We start from the raw sequence: 21808 nt of genomic DNA, 5'->3' as shown, positions 1-21808 counted from the left end.
ACAGGCATGAGCCACTACGTCTGGCTAAAAATGTATTTCTAAGTAATGTTTTTCCTATAGTGCCTGTGATATTATAGTTTCTTTTTTCTTTCTTTTCTTTCCTTTTCTGTATTTTTTAAATTTTTTCTGCGACAGGATCTCACTCTGCTATTGCCCAGGCTGGAGTGCAGTGGCACAATCACAGCTCACTACAGCCTCAACCTCCCACGCTAAGGTGATCCTCCTACCTCAGTCTCCTAGGTAGCTGGGACTACAGGCACGTGCCACCACAAGCAGCTAATTTTTGTTATTTTTTGTAGAGACAGGGTTTTGCCATGTTGCCCAGGCTGGTTTCGACCTCCTGAGCTCAAGCAATCCACCCCCCTCAGCCTCCCAAAGTGGTGGGGTTACAGGCAAGAGCCACTGTACCTGGCCTGATATTATAGTTTCTACTGTGACAATAAATTAAAGGACTGTTTTTAGTGTTACTTTCAGTTTGGTTTATTATATTCAATTTGGTATGTTAGTGTCTGTCATCCCTGCCTCTTCCTTTGAACTAAAGGAATTTACAACTCATTTCTCATCAAATTCAGTTTGCTTTTTTTTTTTTGAGACGGAGTCTTGCTCTGTCACCCTGGCTGGGGTGCAGTGGCACAATCTCGGCTCACTGCAAGCTCTGCCTCCCGGGTTCATGCAATTCTCCTGTCTCAGCCTCCTATGTAGCTGGGACTACAGGCGCCCACCACCATTCCCGGCTAATATTTTTTGTATTTTTAGTAGAGACAGGGTTTCACCATGTTAGCCAGGATGGTCTCGATCACCTGACCTCGTGATCCGCCTGCCTCGGCCTCCCAAAGTGCTGGGATTACAGGCGTGAGCCACCGCGCCTGGCCCGGTTTGCTTTTTATATGAAGCTTTTTATAGTCTCCTTTCTGCCCATACCAATTTCCTTGTTTCATTTTCTTCTTTGTTTTCTTGCCTATTTACTTCTTATTCTCATGTTCTCTACTTTGGAAACCGTCTTCCTTTTCAAATACTGCATTACTTTTCATTTATTTTAAAAATCAGATTCCCAGGCAGTCTGCCTTTAATATTGTTAATACAGCAGTAGGTAAGACAAGCAGAAATACTTTACCAAAGAAGAATAGCTAAAGATACTCTACTATCTCTGCCATGCTTGTTCAAATAATGTTACCAGAATATCCGGTTATGTAAAAAAATATTACTGGTGTTATCCACATGGATTAATGGCATACTGTTATCTCATGTGTTTTGCATGTCCCTAAGAGAAACATTTATAATTGCTGCATTATGAGCTCATCTTCTCAGTTTACTGGTTCTCGTAACTGAAAAAATAATAGCATTGTCAAAATTTAATATGCATCTTTCGTTTTTGGAACTAAGTCATGTTAAACTATTAAGAGGTTAGTTTCTTAGCATCTGCTATTATTGGAATGTGTCCCTCCAAAATTTAGGTGGTGAAATTTAATGGCCAGTGTGATAGTATTAAGAGGTGGGGCCTACAGGAATGGGATTTAAGGCCCTTATGAAAGAGGCTTTATGCAACCCCTAGCTCTCTTGGCCTTCCACCTTCACCATGTGAGGACATAGCATTCTTTTCCTCTGGAGGATGCAGCAACAAGGTGCCATCTTTGAAAAGGAGAGCAGTCCTCACTAGACAATTGAACTCGCTGGTGCCTTGAATCTTGGACTACCCAGCCTCTAGAACTGTGTGAAATAATTTTTTTTTTTTTTTTTTTTATAAATTATCCAGTCCTCTATTACTTTGTTATGGGAGCACAAGTGCACTAAGATAGTATCCTTTCCTAGAGTGGAAGGCGGGATAGAGACTTATTTAAGGGAAAAACATCAAAATGTGGGTCTTCATCTTCATTTTATGAGTATACTGATAATCAGTTACTGTCTGTAAGTGACTAATGGGGGGCCAGAAAAAATGCAAATGGAGGTGATTGATTTGAATATTTGATTATATTGGGTCATGTGATCCTCCAGTGCATACACCTACAAGCTTGGACTCTGTTTGATACTGGAATTCAACAGCTCATTGTCAGACGAGGGCATGCTTTTCTGTAGTTTGCAAATGTCTGATCATTAACAAAACGTGCCCATAACTTTACTTCCCTTTGATTTATTTCTCATGAATTCCTTTTCTGTTAGCATCTTTTTAAAAACATATGTGACCACTGTTGGATAGGTTATAGCTAAGTCTGGTTCTGGCCATTTTAATGACTCTTTGAAGGGTATTCAATCAAAATTTATTAAAGAAGCCACCAATGTGTTTGTTTCTCCACCAGTTTTCTTTGTGATGTTATCAGACACTTAAAAAATGTGTACGGTTTTATCTGTTTTATCAGAGAAAATGTAGGCTAGTCTGTCTTTGACCAGTAGTTTCTTTTAAAAACTACTCTTCTGGAATCATGACTACTAGTATAATATTGACTTAGTCTCAGAACTGTATATTCTGAGAGAAATATTTTTGGATAAGTAGTATTTTCTTGTCTAGGCTTGTTATTTTTTCACATACCTGTCTTTTTTTTTTCTTTTTTTATAGTGTCCGGGAACTATGTGATTTTCTGTATAAGAGCACAAAAAGAGCCCTGTAGGACATGACTTTCTCCTTTTTTCATTATTTATAAAACTTCTTTTATTATGGAAAATATCAAATATCACACACAAAAATAAAGGTAATAACATAACCTATGCCATCACCAAGCTCCAGACGTTTTAAACATTTTGTCATTCTTGGTTTATCTACTCCTTCCACCCTTTCTTTTTGTTTTTGTTGGAGTATTTTAAGAGCAAATCCTAGACGTCATGTCATTTTATCCATAAATAATTCAACATGCATATCTAACTGATCATGTCTTTATTAAAATTTTTTTTTTCGAGGCAAGATTTCACTCTGTCACCCAGGCTGGAGTGCATTGGCATGATCATAGCTCACTGCAGCCTTGGACTTTTGGACTCAAGCCATCCTGCTGCCTTAGCCTCCTGAACAGCTGGGACTATAGGTGCGTGCCACCACACCTGGCTAATTTTTAAATTTTTTGTAGAGATGGGCTCTTGCTATGTTGCCCAGTCTGGTCTTGAACTCCTGGCATCAAGTAGGTATTTGTAATTTATTTTTAATTTTTTTTAGAGACAGGGTCTCACTTTATTGCTCAGGCTAGAGTGCAGTGGTACCATTATGGCTCACTGCAGCCTTCAACTCTTGGGCTCAAGTGATCCTCCTGCCTTAGCCCCTTAGCCTCCCAAGTAGCTGGGACTATAGGTATAAAACACCTGCGCCCAGCTGGTCTTTTTAAAAAAGTAACATAACCACTTACTGTCACCCTGCTTAACAAATTGACAATATTTCCTTAATATAATTTAATATCCAGTCGATATTGTTTTTCTGGTGATCTCAAAGTTGTCTTTTTTTTTTTTTTTTTTCCCAGAAACAAGATTTAGTACTACAACATTTTATAACAATAGAGATTAGCTGAAAATACTACGTGCTAACACAGACAATACGATACACGACCTCAGGGGGGCAGGGAGCACGTGGCAGAGGCCATAGGTTTAGACTAAGAGCCTTTCAATGGACTGCTGAATGGATTGGATCTGCTGTTTCAGCTGCAAGCCCTCTTTGATGGTGACAGAACAGGCGATGACAGGCCTGGAGACCCCAGGCTCTTCCCAGGGCCTGCTTGGAGCGTACAAACACGTAGGGCACGTTCTTGTCTTCACACAGCAGTGGGAGGTGCAGAATGATCTCCAGTGGCTCGGCGTCTGCAGCCATCACGATGAACTCAGAGATGCCCCTGTTGAGGGTTTTGGTGGCCTCATTGGCTCCTTTCCGAAGCTGCTTATAGTTACATGACTGCTGAACGAGATCCAGTAGTTTCTTGGTGAGGTGGGCATCGGCAAGGGGATAGGCCTTCGGATTCACATGGGCCTCAGTCATGGCTGCTGTTCCGCGGGCTCGGCACTCCTAGGGGAGCACAGCCGACTTTTTTTTCAAAGTTGTCTTTTTACAGTTTTTTTTTTTTTTTTATGTCTATTAAGTCCCTTTTATCCCCTTTTCCTTTTTTTTTCTTTCTCTTTATGACATTGGTTAGCTGAGGAAGCCTAGTCATGTTTTTTTTTGTTTTTTTGAGACGGAGTCTTGCTCTGTCGCCCAGGCTGGAGTGCAGTGGCCGGATCTCAGCTCACTGCAAGCTCCGCCTCCCAGGTTCACTCCATTCTCCTGCCTCAGCCTCCCGAGTAGCTGGGACTACAGGCGCCCGCCACCTCGCCCGGCTAGTTTTTTTGTATTTTTTAGTAGAGACGGGGTTTCACCATGTTAGCCAGGATGGTCTCGATCTCCTGACCTCGTGATCCGCCCGTCTCGGCCTCCCAAAGTGCTGGGATTACAGGCTTGAGCCACCGCGCCCGGCACCTAGTCATATGTTACGTGGAATGTTCCACATTCTGGAGTTGACTACTTGGTGGTTAACATGTTCTTTTAATGCCTATGTTTCCTACACATTGGTTAGAACTTGAGGCTCGATTAGATTCAAGTTAAATTTTAAAGTTAACTCCATAGGTGGTGCTATGAACTTTCTGTTGAACTGCATGAACCAACACCTAATGTCCTGTCCCACTTTTTATGATGCTGATTGATGAGTGGAGTTCAGGTGATGAGAGCTTGATCCCTCCATGTAAAGTTCTCCTTAAGTTTTATCTACTGGTTTTGGCAGCCTTTGATGATCATTGCCTAGAACCACTATTTCATTAGGGGTTACAAAATGGTGATTTTTTTCATTCCATTATTCCTTTTACTTTTATTAACTGGAAGTCTATAAACAGGAACGTTCCTTCATGAACCTTTTGGTTACCCTGAACTGTATATAGGAAAGGCAGGATAAGTCTATAATTAGTCGTCTTTATCAGTTTTCCGAGTAATGAGTTAGTGTCCTAACCATTTTTAGTAGTGATACATAATTTTCATGACATACCATGAACTCATGGATTTTATTTTTTTTTTGTATTTCAGCCTATTCAGTATTACTTCGATCTCAGATTATCCCATTTTAGGTCAGTGGAGAGCATCTTTAGATAGGCTTGTTTCTTTGAATTGACTATGTTATTAATCTTTTGATAGAGAGAAAACTTCCTTGCTTTCTAGCACAGTTTTTTTCCAGGTTTCTTTTCTACTCCAGAGTAGCAACCAGGTATTTCTTTAATGAGCCTTGGTCCTTCCCCCACCACCGCCCCTGAAGAGATAGGGTCTTGCCATGTTGCTCAGGCTGGAGTGTAGTGGCTCTTCATAGATGTGATCGTGGTGCACTGCAGCCTGGAACTCCTGGGCTCAAGTGATCTTTCTGCTTCAGCCTCCTGAGTAGCTAGGACTACAGGTGTGCCACTCCTTGCCTGGCAAGGCTTGATTCCTTTGAACAGGGATGACATTTAAGCTGCAGAGTCTAGCTAGGTTCTAGGGGTGATTATTGCTATCAAGTTTGTCATAAACAGAGACAGGAAATATGAAGTTTATATTGTTCAATTCAAATTGAAAACCACAGGGTTTATATTTCTATCTCTTTTGAAAATTTGGTTCCTAAGAATATGAACATGATTAGTCTTTTATTTATACTATTAACTCATACTATTTTAGTCATACTATTAATAACATTAAGACTACTGAATACAGTTTTTTTGCACTTTATATCCTTAAAATACATGACTCTAGATATGATCAGTCAAAATCTTGTTTTAAAGACGTCTGAGGTAATTCATTTCTCTTTGTGGCTATGCCCTTAAAATGTTACACAGTTGGGTTCATTTATTTCATTTCCTCAGATTTTTAGGGATTGTCTTCGTTTTTTCTTTTGATTCATTGTTTTCATTTGTTTGCTTGTTTTAGAAACAGTATCTTGCTCTATTGCCCAACCTGGAGTGCAGGGGCATGATCGTAGCTCAGTGCAGCCTTGAACTCCCAGGCTCAAGGGATCCTCCTGCCACAGCCTCCCAAAAAGCTAGACCTACAGGCATGCATGTACCACCATACCTGGCTAATTTTTAAATTTTTTTAATTTAAAAAATTTTTTTATTTTATTTTTTATTTTATTATTTTTTTGAGATGGAGTCTTGCTCTGTCGCCCAGGCTGGAGTGCAGTGGTGTGATCCTGACTCACTGCAAGCTCTGCCTCCTGGGTTCACGCCATTCTCCTGCCTCAGCCTCCACAGTAGCTGGGACTATAGGCACCCACCACCATGCCCAGCTAATTTTTTGTGTTTTTAGTAGAGACAAGGTTTCACCATGTTAGCGGTCTTGATCTCCTGACCTCATGATCCACCCGCCTTGGCCTCCCAAAGTGCTGGGATTACAGGTGTGAGTCATAGCTCCCAGCCTTTTTTTTCTTTTCTTTTCTTTTTTTTTTTTAAATGAAGACATTGTCTCATTCTTTTGCCCAGGCTTGTCTTGAACTCCCTGGCTCAAGAGATCTTCCTGTCTTGGCTTCCCAAAGTGTCGAGATTACAGGCTGTAGCTACCATGCCCAGCCAATTTATTGTTTTTAATTATGTAAAACTTTTAAATTCTTTGACAGTCCAAACTAGACTAATAAGATACATTAACAGAAGTCTCACTTTCATTCCTGTACTTTTCAGCCTATTCCCTTCTTTTTTCTATGTGACCATTTTGTTAGTTTTACTATTTCCAGTTTTTTAAAATATAAGCAAATGTATGTGTACTCCTATGTTCTCTCAACATAAACAAAAGATAGCATACTGACAAGGTGTGGTGGCTCACACCTGTAATCCCAGCACTTTGGGAGTCCAAGGTGGGTGGATCACCTGAGGTTAGGAGTTTGAGACCATCCTGGCCAATATGGTGAAACCCCATCTCTACTAAAAATACAAAAATTACCTGAGCATGGCGGTGGGCGCCTGTAATCCCAGCTACTCAGGAGACTGAGGCAGGAGAATTGCTTGAACCCGGGGGGGAGCCACGGAGGTTGCAGTGAGCCATCGCACCACTGCACTTTCAGCCTGGGCAACAGAGTGAGACTCCGTCTCAAAAAAAAAAAAAAAAAAGCATACTGTAAATACTGTTATGTACTTTGGTGCTTTAATTTATTGATATTGATATGCCCCAGTCATTACTTCATATCATGTATAGAAATCCTCATTTCTTTTTATAGCTACATGTTATTACTCTATTTTGTGGAGTTTCTACAGTTTTTTTTTTTACTTATTGTCAGTAAAGGATGATTTATTGGGAAACTTATAGGTGGAAGCATGGTCTTGGGCAGCAGCAAGACAGGTAGATCTCTGCACCATTAGTCCCCAGACCCATGACTTAAATGCCATAGGGAAAGGGTATACATGCTCTATAGGGACAAAGGCAAGCTCCAGAACAGGCAAGAATGCTATGTGTGTCATAGCCTGTAATTTTTGTGATAACATCAAGGTTGCTTTGCTCTAAAGGCAGGATTTATAGTGAGTACATGTTCTTACACTAAGGACAGCAAGTAAAGTAGAAATCAGCAGGCATTTGTGGGACTGAGGTTAATCAAAAGTAAACATGGTAGATTAGCATGCAAGATGGAGTCACTGTTGTCTTCACACCCATCAGTTCTACTTTATTCATCCCATTTCTTTTTTTTTTTTTTTTTTTTTTTTTTTTTTTTTGTTGAGACGGAGTCTCGCTCTGTCGCCCAGGCTGGAGTGCAGTGGCCGAATCTCAGCTCACTGCAAGCTCCGCCTCCCGGGTTACGCCATTCTCTCGCCTCAGCCTCCCGAGTAGCTGGGACTACAGGCGCCCGCCATCTCGCCCGGCTAATTTTTTGTATTTTTTTTAGTAGAGACGGGGTTTCACCGTGTTAGCCAGGATGGTCTCGATCTCCTGACCTCGTGATCCGCCCGTCTCGGCCTCCCAAGTGCTGGGATTACAGGCTTGAGCCACCGCGCCCGGCCTATTCATCCCATTTCTTAATAGCCATCTAAAGATTGCCACCATGCTGCAGCACATCCCGTAACCATCCCCTTTCCTTTTTCCCTTAGTTTCACCCTTATCAATGTTGTCTTTATTCACCCCTAGAATTTTTTTTTCCCCCTAGACGGAGTCTCGCTCTGTTGTCCAGACTGGAGTACAGTGGTGCAATCTTGGCCCACCCCAACTTCTGCCTCCCGGGTTCAAGCAATTTTCATGCCTCAGCCTCCCCAGTAGTTGGGATTACAGGTGTGCGCTACCATGCCCGGCTAATTTTTTGTAATTTTAGTAAAGATGGCCTTTTGCCATGTTGCCCAGGCTGGTCTCCAACTCCTGAGCTCAAGTAGTCCACCTGCCTCCCAAAGTGCTCAGATTACCAGTGTGAGCCACTGTGCCTGGCCCTTTCTTTAATTTAGACTGGCATTTATGTATACCATTTTCATTGTTCATCATTGTTTGTTGTACCTCATTAGACTTTCCTTTTGGAATTTTCCTCCTTGAAACACATTCTTAAGAGGCCCTCAAATGTGCTTTGGCTTGGAATTCTTTGTGTTTCCTGAATCTGAACTTTCATGCATTTTAATTTTGGAAATTTTTCTACCATTATCTCTTTAAACACTATCTTATCTATATTCTTTCTATTCTCTTCTTCTAGAATTCCAAGTAGACATAATTAGACTTTAGTTTTTTTGTCTGTGTGTGTGGTTTGTTGTTGCTGTTGTTGTTGTTTTTTTAAGAGATGTAGTCTCATTCTGTCGCCCAGGTCTAGAGTGCAGTGGCGCGATCTCGGCTCACTGCAAGCTCCATCTCCAGGGTTCACGCCATTCTCCTGCCTCAGCCTCCCGAGTAGCTGGGACTACAGGCGCCCGCCACCACTCCCGGCTAATTTTTTTGTATTTTTAGTAGAGACAGGGTTTCACCACATTGGCCAGGCTGGTCTCAAATTCCTGACCTCAGGTGATCCGCCTGCCTCGGCCTCCCAAAGTGCTGGGATTGCAGGTGTGAGCCACCACGACTGGCCTGGGGTATCTTATTTGTTCATATTTTCTATTTTTAAATTTCTTATAATTTTCTCTATAGCATTGATATTATCTTTCTTAATGAAAAATGCTATTCCATTAAATTGATATATCTGCCTATATGTTTACTTATTTCCTTGCTTTTAGCTTATTACAGTTTTTAGCTATAATATGGTTCAGCCACAAAAATCTTTTATACAGGAAGGTCCCCAATCGCTAGTACTAAATCTCAATGAAATAACTGAAAAATAGTAGTATTGAGTCATAGAGTTTAAATTCTTCTTTTCTCATATTGCTGAATTTCTTAAAAGCAAAGTTGCCAGTTTATATTGCTACTTCCTTCCACTATTAGGTTTTGCCATTTAATGTTATAACATCAGGAGCACAAACTTCTGGAGTTGTATTGAACCGATTCCATTTCTTGCTTTTAAACATGTGACCTTGGGCATATTAGTTAACCTCTATTTTAGTTCCTCATCTGTAGTAAGATGGCTTTGAGGATTAAATAAGTGACAAATACTTGGCAGATAGTAAGACCTCAATAAATCTAGGCCATTATTTTAAAATATTTTTATTTGTGGTGGTTTTAATTTTTTATTTCTTCAGTGATGAATGAGACTAAGTATTTTCTGAAGTGTTTTCTATTTATATTTTATCTCATGTGAACTATCAAATACCTCCTTTTCTTAAAATGGAAGTTTCACTGCAGAAGCGAGTTGACATAATAACACCAAAAGCACAAGTGCTGAAAGATTAATAAGTTGTACTTCATCATCACAGTTTCAAAAGTGCACCATCAAGAGAATGAAAAGACAACACATAGAATGGGAAAAATATTTAAAAGTCATATAGCTGAGCCAGGCACCCACAGTGGCTCACAACTGTAATCCCAGCAGTTTGGGAGGCTTAGGTGGGTGGATCACATGAGGTCAGGAGTTCAAGACCAGCTTGGCCAACATGGTGAAACACCATCTTTACTAAAATTACAAAAATTAGCCAGCATGGTAGCACATGCCTGTAATCCCAGCCACTTGGGAGGCTGAGGCAGGAGAATCACTTGAACCTGGGAAACGGAGATTGCAGTGAGCTGAGATCGCGTCATTGCACTCCAGCCTGGGTGACAGAGCGAGACTCTGTCTTGATAAAGAGCTCTAACAGAGTGCAAGCAGTGGTGCAGTAATAGCTCACTGTAACCTTGAACTCTTGGGCTTAAGTAGTCTTCCTGCCTTAGCCTCCCAGCTAGCCAGGACTACAGGTATGCACCACAATGTCTGGCTAATTTCTAAAATTTTTTTTGTTAGATATGAGGGTCTCATTACGTTGTCCAGGTTCATCTCAAACTCCTGGCCTTAAGCAGTTCTCCTTCCTTGGCCTCCCAAATACTGGATTACAGGTGTGAAACCATCATGCCTAGCCACCAAATTTTTTAAATGGGCAAAAGCTTTGAAAAGATACTTTTTCCAAAGAAGATAAACAAATGGAAATAAGCACACGATAATAGGCCCAACATCATCAGTCACCAGGAAAATGCAAATCAAAACCACAATGAAATGCCTCTTCATACTCACCAGAACATCTATAATGAAAAAGAAGGCCAATAACAAGTATTAGCAAGGATGTGGAGAAGTTGGAATTTCATATCTTACTGGTGGGAATGTAAAATGTTGTAGCCACTTTGGAAAGCAGTTTGGCAGTTCTTCAGAACATTAAGCATAGGGTTGCTATAGGACCAATCAGTTCCACTCATATGTATATACTCAAGAAATGAAAACATGTTCACATAGAAACTTATACACAAATGTTCACAGTAGCATTATGTCCAGAATAGGCAAATTTGTAGAGACAGAAAGTAGATTAGTGGTCGTCTAGGGCTGGGGCAGGGTGGGGAAGGTAATGGGTGGTGACTGTTAATGGTTACAGGGTTTCGTTTTGGAGTGAGGAAAATGTTCTAAAATTAGATTGTTGTGATGGTTGCTCTACTCTGTAAATATACTAAGAACTACTGTAATTTTTCAATGAGTGAATTTCTGGTATTTAAATGATATATTAATGCTGTTTAAAAGAAAGAATCCAGTTGATACATTTACCTCTCCTCCTGTACATTCATCTCTTGCCCGGATTGTTGGTTAGAAGTGAGACAGATATATCTCATATGGTGGCCGGGCGTGCCCAGCACTTTGGGAGGCTGAGGTGGGTAGATTACCTGAGATCAGGAGTTCGAGACCAGCCTGATCAACATGGAGAAACTCCGTCTCTACAAAAAGTACAAAATTAGCTGGGGATGGTGGCACATGCCAGCTACTCAGGAGGCTGAGACGGGAGAATCGCTTGAACCTGGGAGGCGGAGGTTGTGGTGAGCTGAGATTGTGTCATTGCATCCCAGCCTGGGCAACAGAGCAAGACTCCGTCTCAAAAAAAAAAAAATGTATCTCATATGGTAATTCCTAATGTTTCAACTTAATGGATGTTTCGTTTTGGTATGATGGCTGATAACTTCAGTCTTGGGTTCTGTAGGTTCCGTGTCCCCTATTACCAGCTGTGTGATTCTTGTCAGTCTACATTATATTATAGATTGTTCCTTTGTTTATGAAATTAGAGTAATTTTTGCTTATCCAGAGGATTATTGTGAACTTCAAATAGAAGTGAGACAGCATTTTGAAAACTGTGTAGTCCTAAATAAATAGACAGTAGTGTTAAGATTCCTAAAGTTCTCTGTATTTTCTTTTCATAGGAGTGAAACACAAATCTTTTCTAACAGCTGAGGACTGCTTTGAGTTGGGCAAAGTGGCCTATACAGAAGCAGATTATTACCATACAGAACTGTGGATGGAACAAGCCCTAAGGCAACTGGACGAAGGCGAGATTTCTACCATAGATAAAGTCTCTGTTCTAGATTATTTGAGCTATGCAGTATATCAGCAGGGAGACCTGGATAAGGCACTTTTGCTCACAAAGAAGCTTCTTGAACTAGGTATGTTATCTGGGCCTAATTTAAGGTTATAGTTATATTGAGAGAGATATATTCTCTCTTTTTGTGTGTCCCCCCTTTTATATACTTCTGGTATTTTCTCATTTGTTATAAGTCAGGAGTTTCACTTGTTAAACATACATTATCCTCTTTTTCTTTATTCTCAAAGTAAATGATGACAGATTTTTCTCACCTAATAGTGCTGCAACAGTGGTTGTGTTTCTCTGCTCTATATTCTCCAGGAATTTCAAAATTGAAGCTAATGTAACTAAGTCAAAAATGTTTGTTTACCATGTTGCCATTTTAAATGTTAATCAGTTTCCTTTGAAGGGTGTTTTGTTTTATTGCATTTCATACTTTAAAATAAAGTGATTTAAAATAGATGGGCTCAAAATGTATTTATCAAATTCAAATGTTGGAAAAATATATCTTAGGAGAATTTTATCAGTAGTACTTTGAACAAAGATGTAGTGTTTCTTCAAGTATGGCCCAAGCACCACATGCATCAGAATTACTTGGATACTTGTTAGAAATGAAAATTTCTTGATCTCTACCCTAGATCTACTAAACTGTAATCTCTGGAGATGGAGTCCAGAATTTGTATGACAATAAGTTTAGGTGGCCTTTGGTATATAATGAAGTTTTAAAACTTTAAAAATTATTTTTACAAAATATGAAAATATGTGTATGTTAGAATCAAACAGCTCAAAAGGATTGATCTGCTGAAAATGAACTTTGGATAATTGGGTTACTTCTTAGTTGGGTGATAATAAATTAAGATATTGGTTTGAGTAATCTTTTTTCCTTTCAGAATTTTCCAGTGATATTTCCTCTTGATTTAAAATATGCTTTGTACTCATTATAGAAAATTTACTAAAACAGAAAAAGATGCAGAAGAGTCATCTATAAGCCAGTCACTCAAAGACACCTACTACACATTTATTTCCTTTTAGTGTATACTCCTCTTCCCTGCACACACGTTTCCTTTGCTTTTACAAAATCAGGTTAATATTGGATATCGTAACATTTATTGTGAGCAGTTTCTGAAGGACAAGAAATATTTTACAATCTAAGCCTAGGTAGCCTAAACACTTACTTACTGTCACAAGTGAAGTCTCTATATATTCTTCTGCCTTTTTATTTTTATGTGTGTGTGGTTCTTTAGTTTTTTTTTTCCTCTCAGATGGGCAGCTTAGTCTTCTTTTCTTCTACTAAAAGGTAGTTCAAAATTATGACTAGCAATTCTGAGGCAGTTAGTGGATTCTAGCTTATTTGAAAATTGTATCTTTAGTTTCCCTTTTCCCTCTTACTTAGAAATTTGGGACTGAACTTCATTCAGCCCTTAGAAGTAGACTACATTTATAATGTATCTGTGGTAAAGGTTGCTTTTGAATTGCTTATCCCCTGTCTTCCTTATGTGATTATTTTTCAGTCTTAGAAAAATCTTTTTCATTGCTTAAAATAAGTAGGATGAGTAAGATTTTAAAATTCATTTGACATCAAATTGAACTTAGTTCCTTTAGCTGATTAGTAAATTCTCAAAGTAAAAGCACCAGTTGCCACCTTTAAATAAATGAGTGTTTCTGTCTCTAGAACTGCCTTTTTTGAGACAGAGTTTCACTCTTTTTGCCCAGGCTGGAGTACAATGGCACGATCTTGGCTCACTGCAACCCCTGCCTCCCGGGTTTAAGTGATTCTCCTGCCTCAGCCTCCTGACTCGCTGGGATTACAGGCACCCACCACCACGCCAGGGTAATTTTGTATTTTTAGGAGAGACGGGGTTTCACTATGTTGGTTAGGCTGGTCTCGAACTCCTGACCTCAGGTGATCCACTCACCTCAGTCTCCCAAAATGCTGGGATTACAGGCGTGAGCCACCAGGCCCAGCCCAGAACTGTTTTTATATAGGTGACTGTATGTCCTGATTTACTTGGGGGCATTAGTAACTTATACCTATTATTTTGGTATAATAATTTTCATTAGTGCCTCCTTTCACTCACAGAAGCAGCCTGGTTTGGAAGATAAATTATAATGTCTCCTATTTTTATATTACTGTATTCTGATGCTTGAACAAGTGTGAACTTACCCGTGGACATGCTTTGTTTTTCTTCTAATAGATCCTGAACATCAGAGAGCTAATGGTAACTTAAAATATTTTGAGTATATAATGGCTAAAGAAAAAGATGTCAATAAGTCTGCTTCAGATGACCAATCTGATCAGAAAACTACACCAAAGAAAAAAGGGGTTGCTGTGGATTACCTGCCAGAGAGACAGAAGTACGAAATGCTGTGCCGTGGGGAGGGTATCAAAATGGTAAAGTGGAAAAGCCAATTGTGTGTATGTGAATGTGTGTGTGTATGTGTTTGTACACAGTTCTGGAGAGAATCAGTCATTTTATATTTAAGACTATGTGATAAAAATCAGAATGGCTGCATAAAATACAACAGTATGTCAGCTTAGGCAACATAAACCCCATTACAAAAAAATTTAAAAATTAGCTGGGCATGCTGGTGCACACTTGTAGTCTTAGCTGCTCAGGAGTCTGAGGTGGGAGGATCACTTGAATCCAGGAGTTCAGGGGTACAGTGGGTTATGATTATACCACTGCACTCCATCCTGAGCTACAGAATAAGACCCTGTCTCTAAAAAACTTTTTTTTTTTTTTTTTGGGACGGAGTCTCGCCCTGTCGCCCAGGCTAGAGTGCGGTGGCGTAATCTTGGCTCACTGCAAACTCTGCCTCTTGGGTTCAAGTGATTAACCTGCCTCAGCCTCCCGAGTAGCTGGGTTTACAGGTGCCTGCCACCACACCCAGCTCATTTTTGTATTTTTATTAGAGATGGGGTTTCACCATGTTGGCCAGGCTGGTCTCAAACTCCTGACCTCGTGATCCACCTGGCTCTGTCTCCCACAGTACTGGAATTACAGGCGTGAGCCACTGCGCCTGGCCCAAAAAATCTTTTTAAAAACAATTACGGTATACCATTATCTCTCTGTGGGTGCCACATTTAATATGTTCCAATTATTAGTAAAATAGCTTTGAAATAAAGCTTGTGAATCATATGCTATTACATATGTTTGTGCAATATTATCTTTTTCATTTGATCCTTCACCCTGGAAGGATCAGGTAAGGGTGAAGGATCAAATGTTTAAAGGAAGTGATAGTTTTTCTTATATTTAATGCAAGAGAGATTTTAGCAGTATTTATTTATTTATTTATTTATTTTATTTTTTGAGACAGAAACCCACCCTATCACCCAGGCTGGAATACAGTGGTGCAGTCCTGGCTCACTGCAACCTCCGCCTCCTGGATTCGAGCAATTCTTGTACTTCAGCCTCCCAAGTAGCTGGGACTACAGGCATTTGCCACCATGCCTGGCTAATTTTTTTTGTATTTTTAGTAAAGACGGGGTTTCGTCATGTTGGCCAGGCTGGTCTCAAACTCATGACCTCAGGTGATCCTCCCACCTTGGCCTTCCAAAGTGCTGGAATTACAGGCGTGAGCCACTGCACCCTTCTGTTCAGCAGTCTTAGAGATAATAACACTACTCTACGCATCTTATGAGATACAACAGATTCATCTATACAATAATCCCTTGTAGTTTTGCTCCTAGTTAACCTTGACAAGATTGCTTAGTGAAATGCTTTAGTCTATTTAATACTCAAAATGCAGAAAGTTTTTAACAGATTTTGTATTTATCTTTAATTAAATAAAATATTAAATAAATCTTTAATATTTCTTTGTTTATTGTATATTTATATTTATGTATTTGTAACTCAGAATTCCAGTTCTAAAGATCTTAATAGATATTAGGTCAAAAGCAAAAAAGAACAAAATCTGGGAAACATTTGTTAAAGTTGAACGTAGGTTTTTGTTTAGCCTCAAGACTTCTCAGAACCTTTTTATGATAATGTGCATTGTGATATGATATACATTCTTTCTCAATATTAATTGATTATGGAACTTTTGAAAAGGAATTTCATGTGGTATTAGTTTTCAATTGAATGCGGGCATGCATAGAAAGAGTTAATGAATTTTTGGAGTAAGTACTTTTAAGTGTAAACATTTGAAAAGCGTTTAACGTTTTCTTTACTACTAGTAAACTCAAGCTGGGCTTTACATTTTGATATTGATCACTGTTGACAGCTTAACCACTAACAGCAAAGTATATAATACCTATGGGACACTTTTGATAGCTAGATTCATGGAGTCCTAGGAGGATATGCTTCAGCTAATGAGTAAATACAAAGATACAAAGATAGTGACACTGTTAGACTCATTAAATATTTTCTTTTCTTTTCTTTCTTTTCTTTTTTTTTTTCTTTTTTTTTTTTTGAGATGGAGTCTCGCTCAGTTGCCCAGGCTAGAGTGCAGTGGTGCGATCTCGGCTCACTGCAAGCTCCACCTCCCGGGTTCATGCCATTCTCCTGCCTCAGCCTCCTGAGTAGCTAGGACTATAGGCGCCTGCCACCACACCCGGCTAATTTTTTGTATTTTTAGTAGAGATGGGGTTTCACCGTGTTAGCCAGGATGGTCTCGATCTCCTGACCTCGTGATCTGCCCGCCTCAGCCTCCCAAAGTGCTGGGATTACAGGCGTGAGCCACCGTGCCCGTCCCTCATTAAACATTTTCTCTTGTTTTATTTTTTTTTTTTTTTTTTTTTTTTTTTTTTTTTTGAGACGGAGTCTCGCTCTGTCGCCCAGGCTAGAGTGCTGTGGCCGGATCTCAGCTCACTGCAAGCTCCGCCTCCCGGGTTCACGCCATTCTCCTGCCTCAGCCTCCCGAGTAGCTGGGACTACAGGCGCCCGCCACCTCGCCGGCTAATTTTTTATATTTTTAGTAGAGACGGGGTTTCACGTGTTAGCCAGGATGGTCTCGATCTCCTGACCTCGTGATCCGCCCGTCTCGCCTCCCAAGTGCTGGGATTACAGGCTGAGCCACCGCGCCCGGCCTTCTCTTGTTTTATTACTAAATATTTTGGTATGTATCTTTTAAAGATACAAATTCAAAATAACTACAATACCATTGTCACCTAAAAATTCACAGGTTTTGTAATGTCAAATATCTAGTGTTCAAATTTCCATAATAAGCAGAAATTTTTATTGCTCTTAATAACTCTTAGGGAACAAAACTGTAGATATAAAACAAGAGTCTGCTAATTTACCAGTCTGTTAATGTAACACATACTCAACTTTGCCTAAGATCAAAAGAACATTCTTGCTGGGCACAATGGCACATGCCTGTAATCCCAGCACTTTGGGAGGCCAAGGCGGGTGGATCACCTGAGGTCAGGAGTTCAAGACCAGCCTGGCCAACATGGCGAAACCCCATCTCTACTAAAAATACAAAAAGTTAGCCAGGCATGGTAGAAGGGACCTGTAATCTCAGCTACTTGGGAGGCTGAGGCAGGAGAACTGCTTGAACCCAGGAGGTGGAGGCTGCAGTGAGCCGAGATCAAGGCATTGCAATCCAGCCTGGGTGACAGAGCAAGACTCTGTCTAAACAAAAACAAAAACAAAAAATTCTTTTTCTCAGAATAGCTAAATTCATCTCATCGTTATATAAAAGACTTACTAAAAATTAAAGCCTTGGATTTGACTCTAGATAAAGTGCATGGAGAATAAACATAAATCATTATTTGTTTTAGTATATTATTAGTATAATAATTGAAATAAACTACTCATATTCCTGCTTATGTGACATACTTGTTTTGTTTTGTTTTGTTTTTTGAGACAGCATCTTGCTCTGTCACCCAGGCTGGAGTGTAGTGGCATGATCATGGCTCACTGCAACCTCTACTTCCTGGGCTTACGCAGTCCTCCCATTTCAGCCCCTCAAGTATGTGGGACTACAGGCAAGTGCCCTCATGTCCGGCTAATTTTTTAAATTTTTTGTAGAGATGAGATTTTGCTGTGTGACCTAGGCTGGTCTTGGTCTCGTTGGGCTGAAGTGATCCTCCTACCTCAGCTTCCCAAAGTACTGAGGTTATAGGCATGAGCCACCATGCCAGGCCTGACATACTTGTTTAATTAAGAGAAGTAGGCAACAAAATAACTTATTAATTAAAATACATAGATGATTGAGGGGAATTTGTTTTGTTGACTGCTCTATTTTTATACTGCCTAATAAAAGCATCTGGCATCTTTGTTTAATAACTTTTTTCTTTTTCAGAGCTGTCCATTTTTTATTTTGCCCTTAAAATTTTCCTTTTTTTTTTTTTTTTTTTTGCCACAAGCATTTAACTGTGAAGTGTTTAGGAAAACCTAGTTTTTTTTTTTTCTAGAAACTTTTTGTCTCTGGGTGCTTGCCAATTACTTTGTGCCATTTAGAGCAATGCCGGGCATTTAATATTTTCATAAACATGGCATTATTTTTTTCATATTTAAACATTTCAACTTATTTAAGACCTCGCCTCTCTCACCCAGAAAATCATCATTAATACTGTATTTAAAATTCTGAACATCTTGTTTGAGGCACAATATTTGCAGTGTACTGCTTCTTTTGTCTATTTTTCCAGAGATACTCTGTATATGCAAGCATGATTATTGTCTTTTATCTGCATGGGAATAGATATTAAAAGTATTATTCTAATATATTCATCATATTCTTAACTCTAGACCCCTCGGAGACAGAAAAAACTCTTTTGCCGCTACCATGATGGAAACCGGAATCCTAAATTTATTCTGGCTCCAGCTAAACAGGAGGATGAATGGGACAAGCCTCGTATTATTCGCTTCCATGATATTATTTCTGATGCCGAAATTGAAATCGTCAAAGACCTAGCAAAACCAAGGGTAAATAATGTTTTTTTTTTAATTTCTCCTCAATATACTGTACCTTTGTATCAATTTTTCTTTGTAAGAAAATAGGATAATTGATATACTAATAACGCCACAGATTTTTTAAAGATATTGTTGCCTCAGCATAATGGAATTACTAATGATGCTCTGTTTATGCCAGTTTTTCCGTTTGTTATCAACACAAGTAATATACCCTTCAGCTGGGTTTTAAGCACTGAATTATGAAAATTATTGACGAGATTTTTATTCACCGTTAACAAATTTGTGTTTCACTGTCTTCCTGATAAACTTTTCTATATATTTTGGAGTCTTCTAATCTCAGAGGCTACTCAAAGCCCAGCTTCTTCATAACTTCTGTATTTTTATTGAAAGAATACCATGGAAGTATTTTTATTCCCTTTTAGGCACATTATTACTATTATAACAGGATATAATTGGGCACAACCATTATGTTAATTTGAAATGGTGATAGTTTTCTGACTTTAACCCACATAATTTATCTTAAAAGAAAAAGAATCTAATATAAACCCAATCTGTAAGCTTAGTGTTTTGCATGAAAACTCTTCGTTAGTGAGAATGTGGAAAAGACTACCCTTTATGCTCTTGCCTTTTCCCCCATCAGCTTGTTCTTAAAACATATTTGGTCTTCTTGATAGTAAAGTACAAGCTGCCATCACTTTCATAAAGAGATTGTTGAATAAATTCTAGGCATGCCTTGCTCTCTTACTACAAAGGAGTTGGCAGATTTTTTCCATAAAGGTCAATGTTAGATATTTTTTAGGCTTTGGAGGCCATATGATCTCTGTGGTGACTATTTAGTTCTGCCATTATAGTGCAAAAGCAGCCAAAGAAAATATGTAAATGAAAGAGTGTGGCTATATTACAGTAAAATTATATTTCCAGTGACAGACAGCAGGCTGAATTTGGTCTGTGGCCATAGTTTGTTAACCCTTATTATATCAAAGGTTTGAATTATCTGGGATATCTATACTACAAAATGAACTTAGAATTTCTTTTAGAGTTTTACTGCTTCTCCAAATTGGTGGGTTTTTTTTCTTTCTTTTTTTTTTTGGCCAAAGATTACATTATAAATGCAAAACACTGGTCTGACATTAATATGTATTATTGTTGCCATCCAAGGTAATTAATTCATTTCAGCTTGAAGATCAAGTTGTATTCTGGAGATTCCTCAATTTGGATTGTTTTTGGTCAATAAATTTAATGGCAATAAAATTTCATGCTCTTACAACCTCAGAATCATCCTTCCATTAAAAAAAAATTGAAATTATTATCTAGGCTGTCTCCTCTTTCTTACTGTTTTTAACATTTATGAGTTCTTTTCCTCTGCCTTTGTTCTCAGTCCAAGATTATTTCACTATATATGTTAATAAGTGGATATCTTGAAGGGACAAAAGATTGACCTTAAAATGAATTTAAAACATTAACCTTTGCAAACAGTTCCATCACTAAAAAAAATTGAAGTCAGAGATTTTGGAATGGATCATTAATTGCAAATAGCCATTCTTATTTTTTTTCCCCTTCTCTCCCCACCCCCAGATGGTCATTCTTTTAACTGTAAATTAGACTTCAAATTTCAGAAATGTCTCTTTTTCTCACTGTCATGTCCTTTCACGATTGAAAGAAATTTAATTTCCAATCTCTCTTGTTTGTATGTCCTCCATCTATGCAAAACAAACAAAAAATTGAGAAAAAAAAAACCCAAAACCTAAAAAACTAACTGGCATTCAAGGCTCAGCACAAGGTGACTGGAAGTGTATGGAGTTATTTTCTCTTTTTAGCCTCCTTTGTAAAAACCCCGGAATTCTGACTGGTTGGGTAAATGTGATTCAATTTTTTGTCTTGTAATGCAACTATTTTGATGGTTGGCTTCACAGCTGAGGCGAGCCACCATTTCAAACCCAATAACAGGAGACTTGGAGACGGTACATTACAGAATTAGCAAAAGGTAAGAGATGTGTATGCTGCATATTTTGCCCTCTAATGAGTGTTTTGTACATCCTTCAGGAATTATTCATTTAAGGGAAGTAGGTCATTTTCAGTCACCAGCTCAAGTTACCACCACAGGATACGCATGGGTAAACTGCTTTGTGTTTCACAGGTCTTTCTCCTTCACTAGAAGTTCTGTTTTTAATCTTTAATTGGTATGTTATTTTTCTGGAATTAATATGCTTTTTATCTTTCTTCAGATCAGGTGTCAAATATCCAGGAAGTGGCCTGATACTTTCCTTTTTCCCTTTTGTTGCCAAAAGGGGAAATAAAGCAGCAGACTCCTGAATCTGGGAGTGGTAGTCTTCACCTATGCAGTTTTCTCACATTCATAAATACTGCAGTGATTCACATCCTCCTTCATGGTGATTGTGTTGGCATTTGTTCATACATCTTGTAAAATACCGTTGTCATTATGTAGTAATCTGTATTCCTCCTGTTGGAGTTTTTTATTTAAAAAAATTCGCTGACTCAAAAGTTGGCAGTAGGAAGAACAGAATTACACTTCTGAGCTCTGTCTTCCAGAAATTAGTTGTAAACTTAGTTGCCTTTTACTTTGCCAGAAAGATTTGAAAACAGTTTTATCTCAGTGAGAGTTTTAAAAAATGAATTTAAGGAGTCTACTATTTTTTTTTCAAAATATTTAAATAACTTCTAGATCTGAGAAAGTTTCTGTGAAACCCAGTGCTGTAAATCATTTACATACAGCTTCAAATGATTTAAAAAAAAAAAAAAGTGAAAGGACAATAAATCTACAACAAAAATCTGTCAACTCATTTTCTCTTGATTTGGAAGTGGCTGTTCTTACTGCCACCTTTCTAAATGTTTTTGTGGATTTGAGACCATTACCCACCATCCAGACCAATCTGAACCCTTCCAATCACCTGTGGCTTGGCAAAACAAAACAAACAAAAAGCCCAAAATTGCCTGCTACTGGAGTAAGTCCTTGTCCTTTCTCTTTTTTTGTAGCTGAGCCGAGCTACAGTACATGACCCTGAGACTGGAAAATTGACCACAGCACAGTACAGAGTATCTAAGAGGTAAGGGAGTAATGGAGAGAA

General features: G+C 38.9%; 2 protein-coding genes across 5 annotated transcripts in view; one reads left to right on the top strand and one right to left on the bottom strand.

Annotated features, from left to right (window-relative positions):
* Positions 1–21808, top strand: part of P4HA1 (prolyl 4-hydroxylase subunit alpha 1) — a 90880-nt gene that overhangs the window by 26846 nt on the left and 42226 nt on the right. For 2 of the 4 annotated variants that reach the window (XM_033209592.1, XM_033209594.1), the window contains exons 6-9: positions 11705–11944; positions 14058–14254; positions 18558–18734; positions 21717–21787. In XM_033209592.1, the coding sequence (XP_033065483.1) occupies positions 11705–11944; positions 14058–14254; positions 18558–18734; positions 21717–21787 (685 nt within the window). Of the gene's footprint in view, positions 1–11704; positions 11945–14057; positions 14255–18557; positions 18735–20635; positions 20707–21716; positions 21788–21808 lie in introns of all 4 variants that reach the window. The other 2 variants (XM_033209593.1, XM_033209595.1) reach the window with 1 other exon arrangement.
* On the bottom strand, positions 3443–3991 carry LOC117082687 (NHP2-like protein 1). The gene is given in 2 exon segments (XM_033209596.1): positions 3443–3670; positions 3672–3991. Coding segments are annotated over 2 exon segments (384 nt in total). The 5' UTR covers positions 3947–3991; the 3' UTR covers positions 3443–3561.

This window comes from Trachypithecus francoisi, unplaced genomic scaffold (genome assembly GCF_009764315.1).
Source record: "Trachypithecus francoisi isolate TF-2019V2 unplaced genomic scaffold, Tfra_2.0 Lachesis_group9, whole genome shotgun sequence".
In the NCBI taxonomy this organism is placed as follows: domain Eukaryota; kingdom Metazoa; phylum Chordata; class Mammalia; order Primates; family Cercopithecidae; genus Trachypithecus; species Trachypithecus francoisi.
This window is presented reverse-complemented; position numbering and strand designations above follow the sequence as displayed.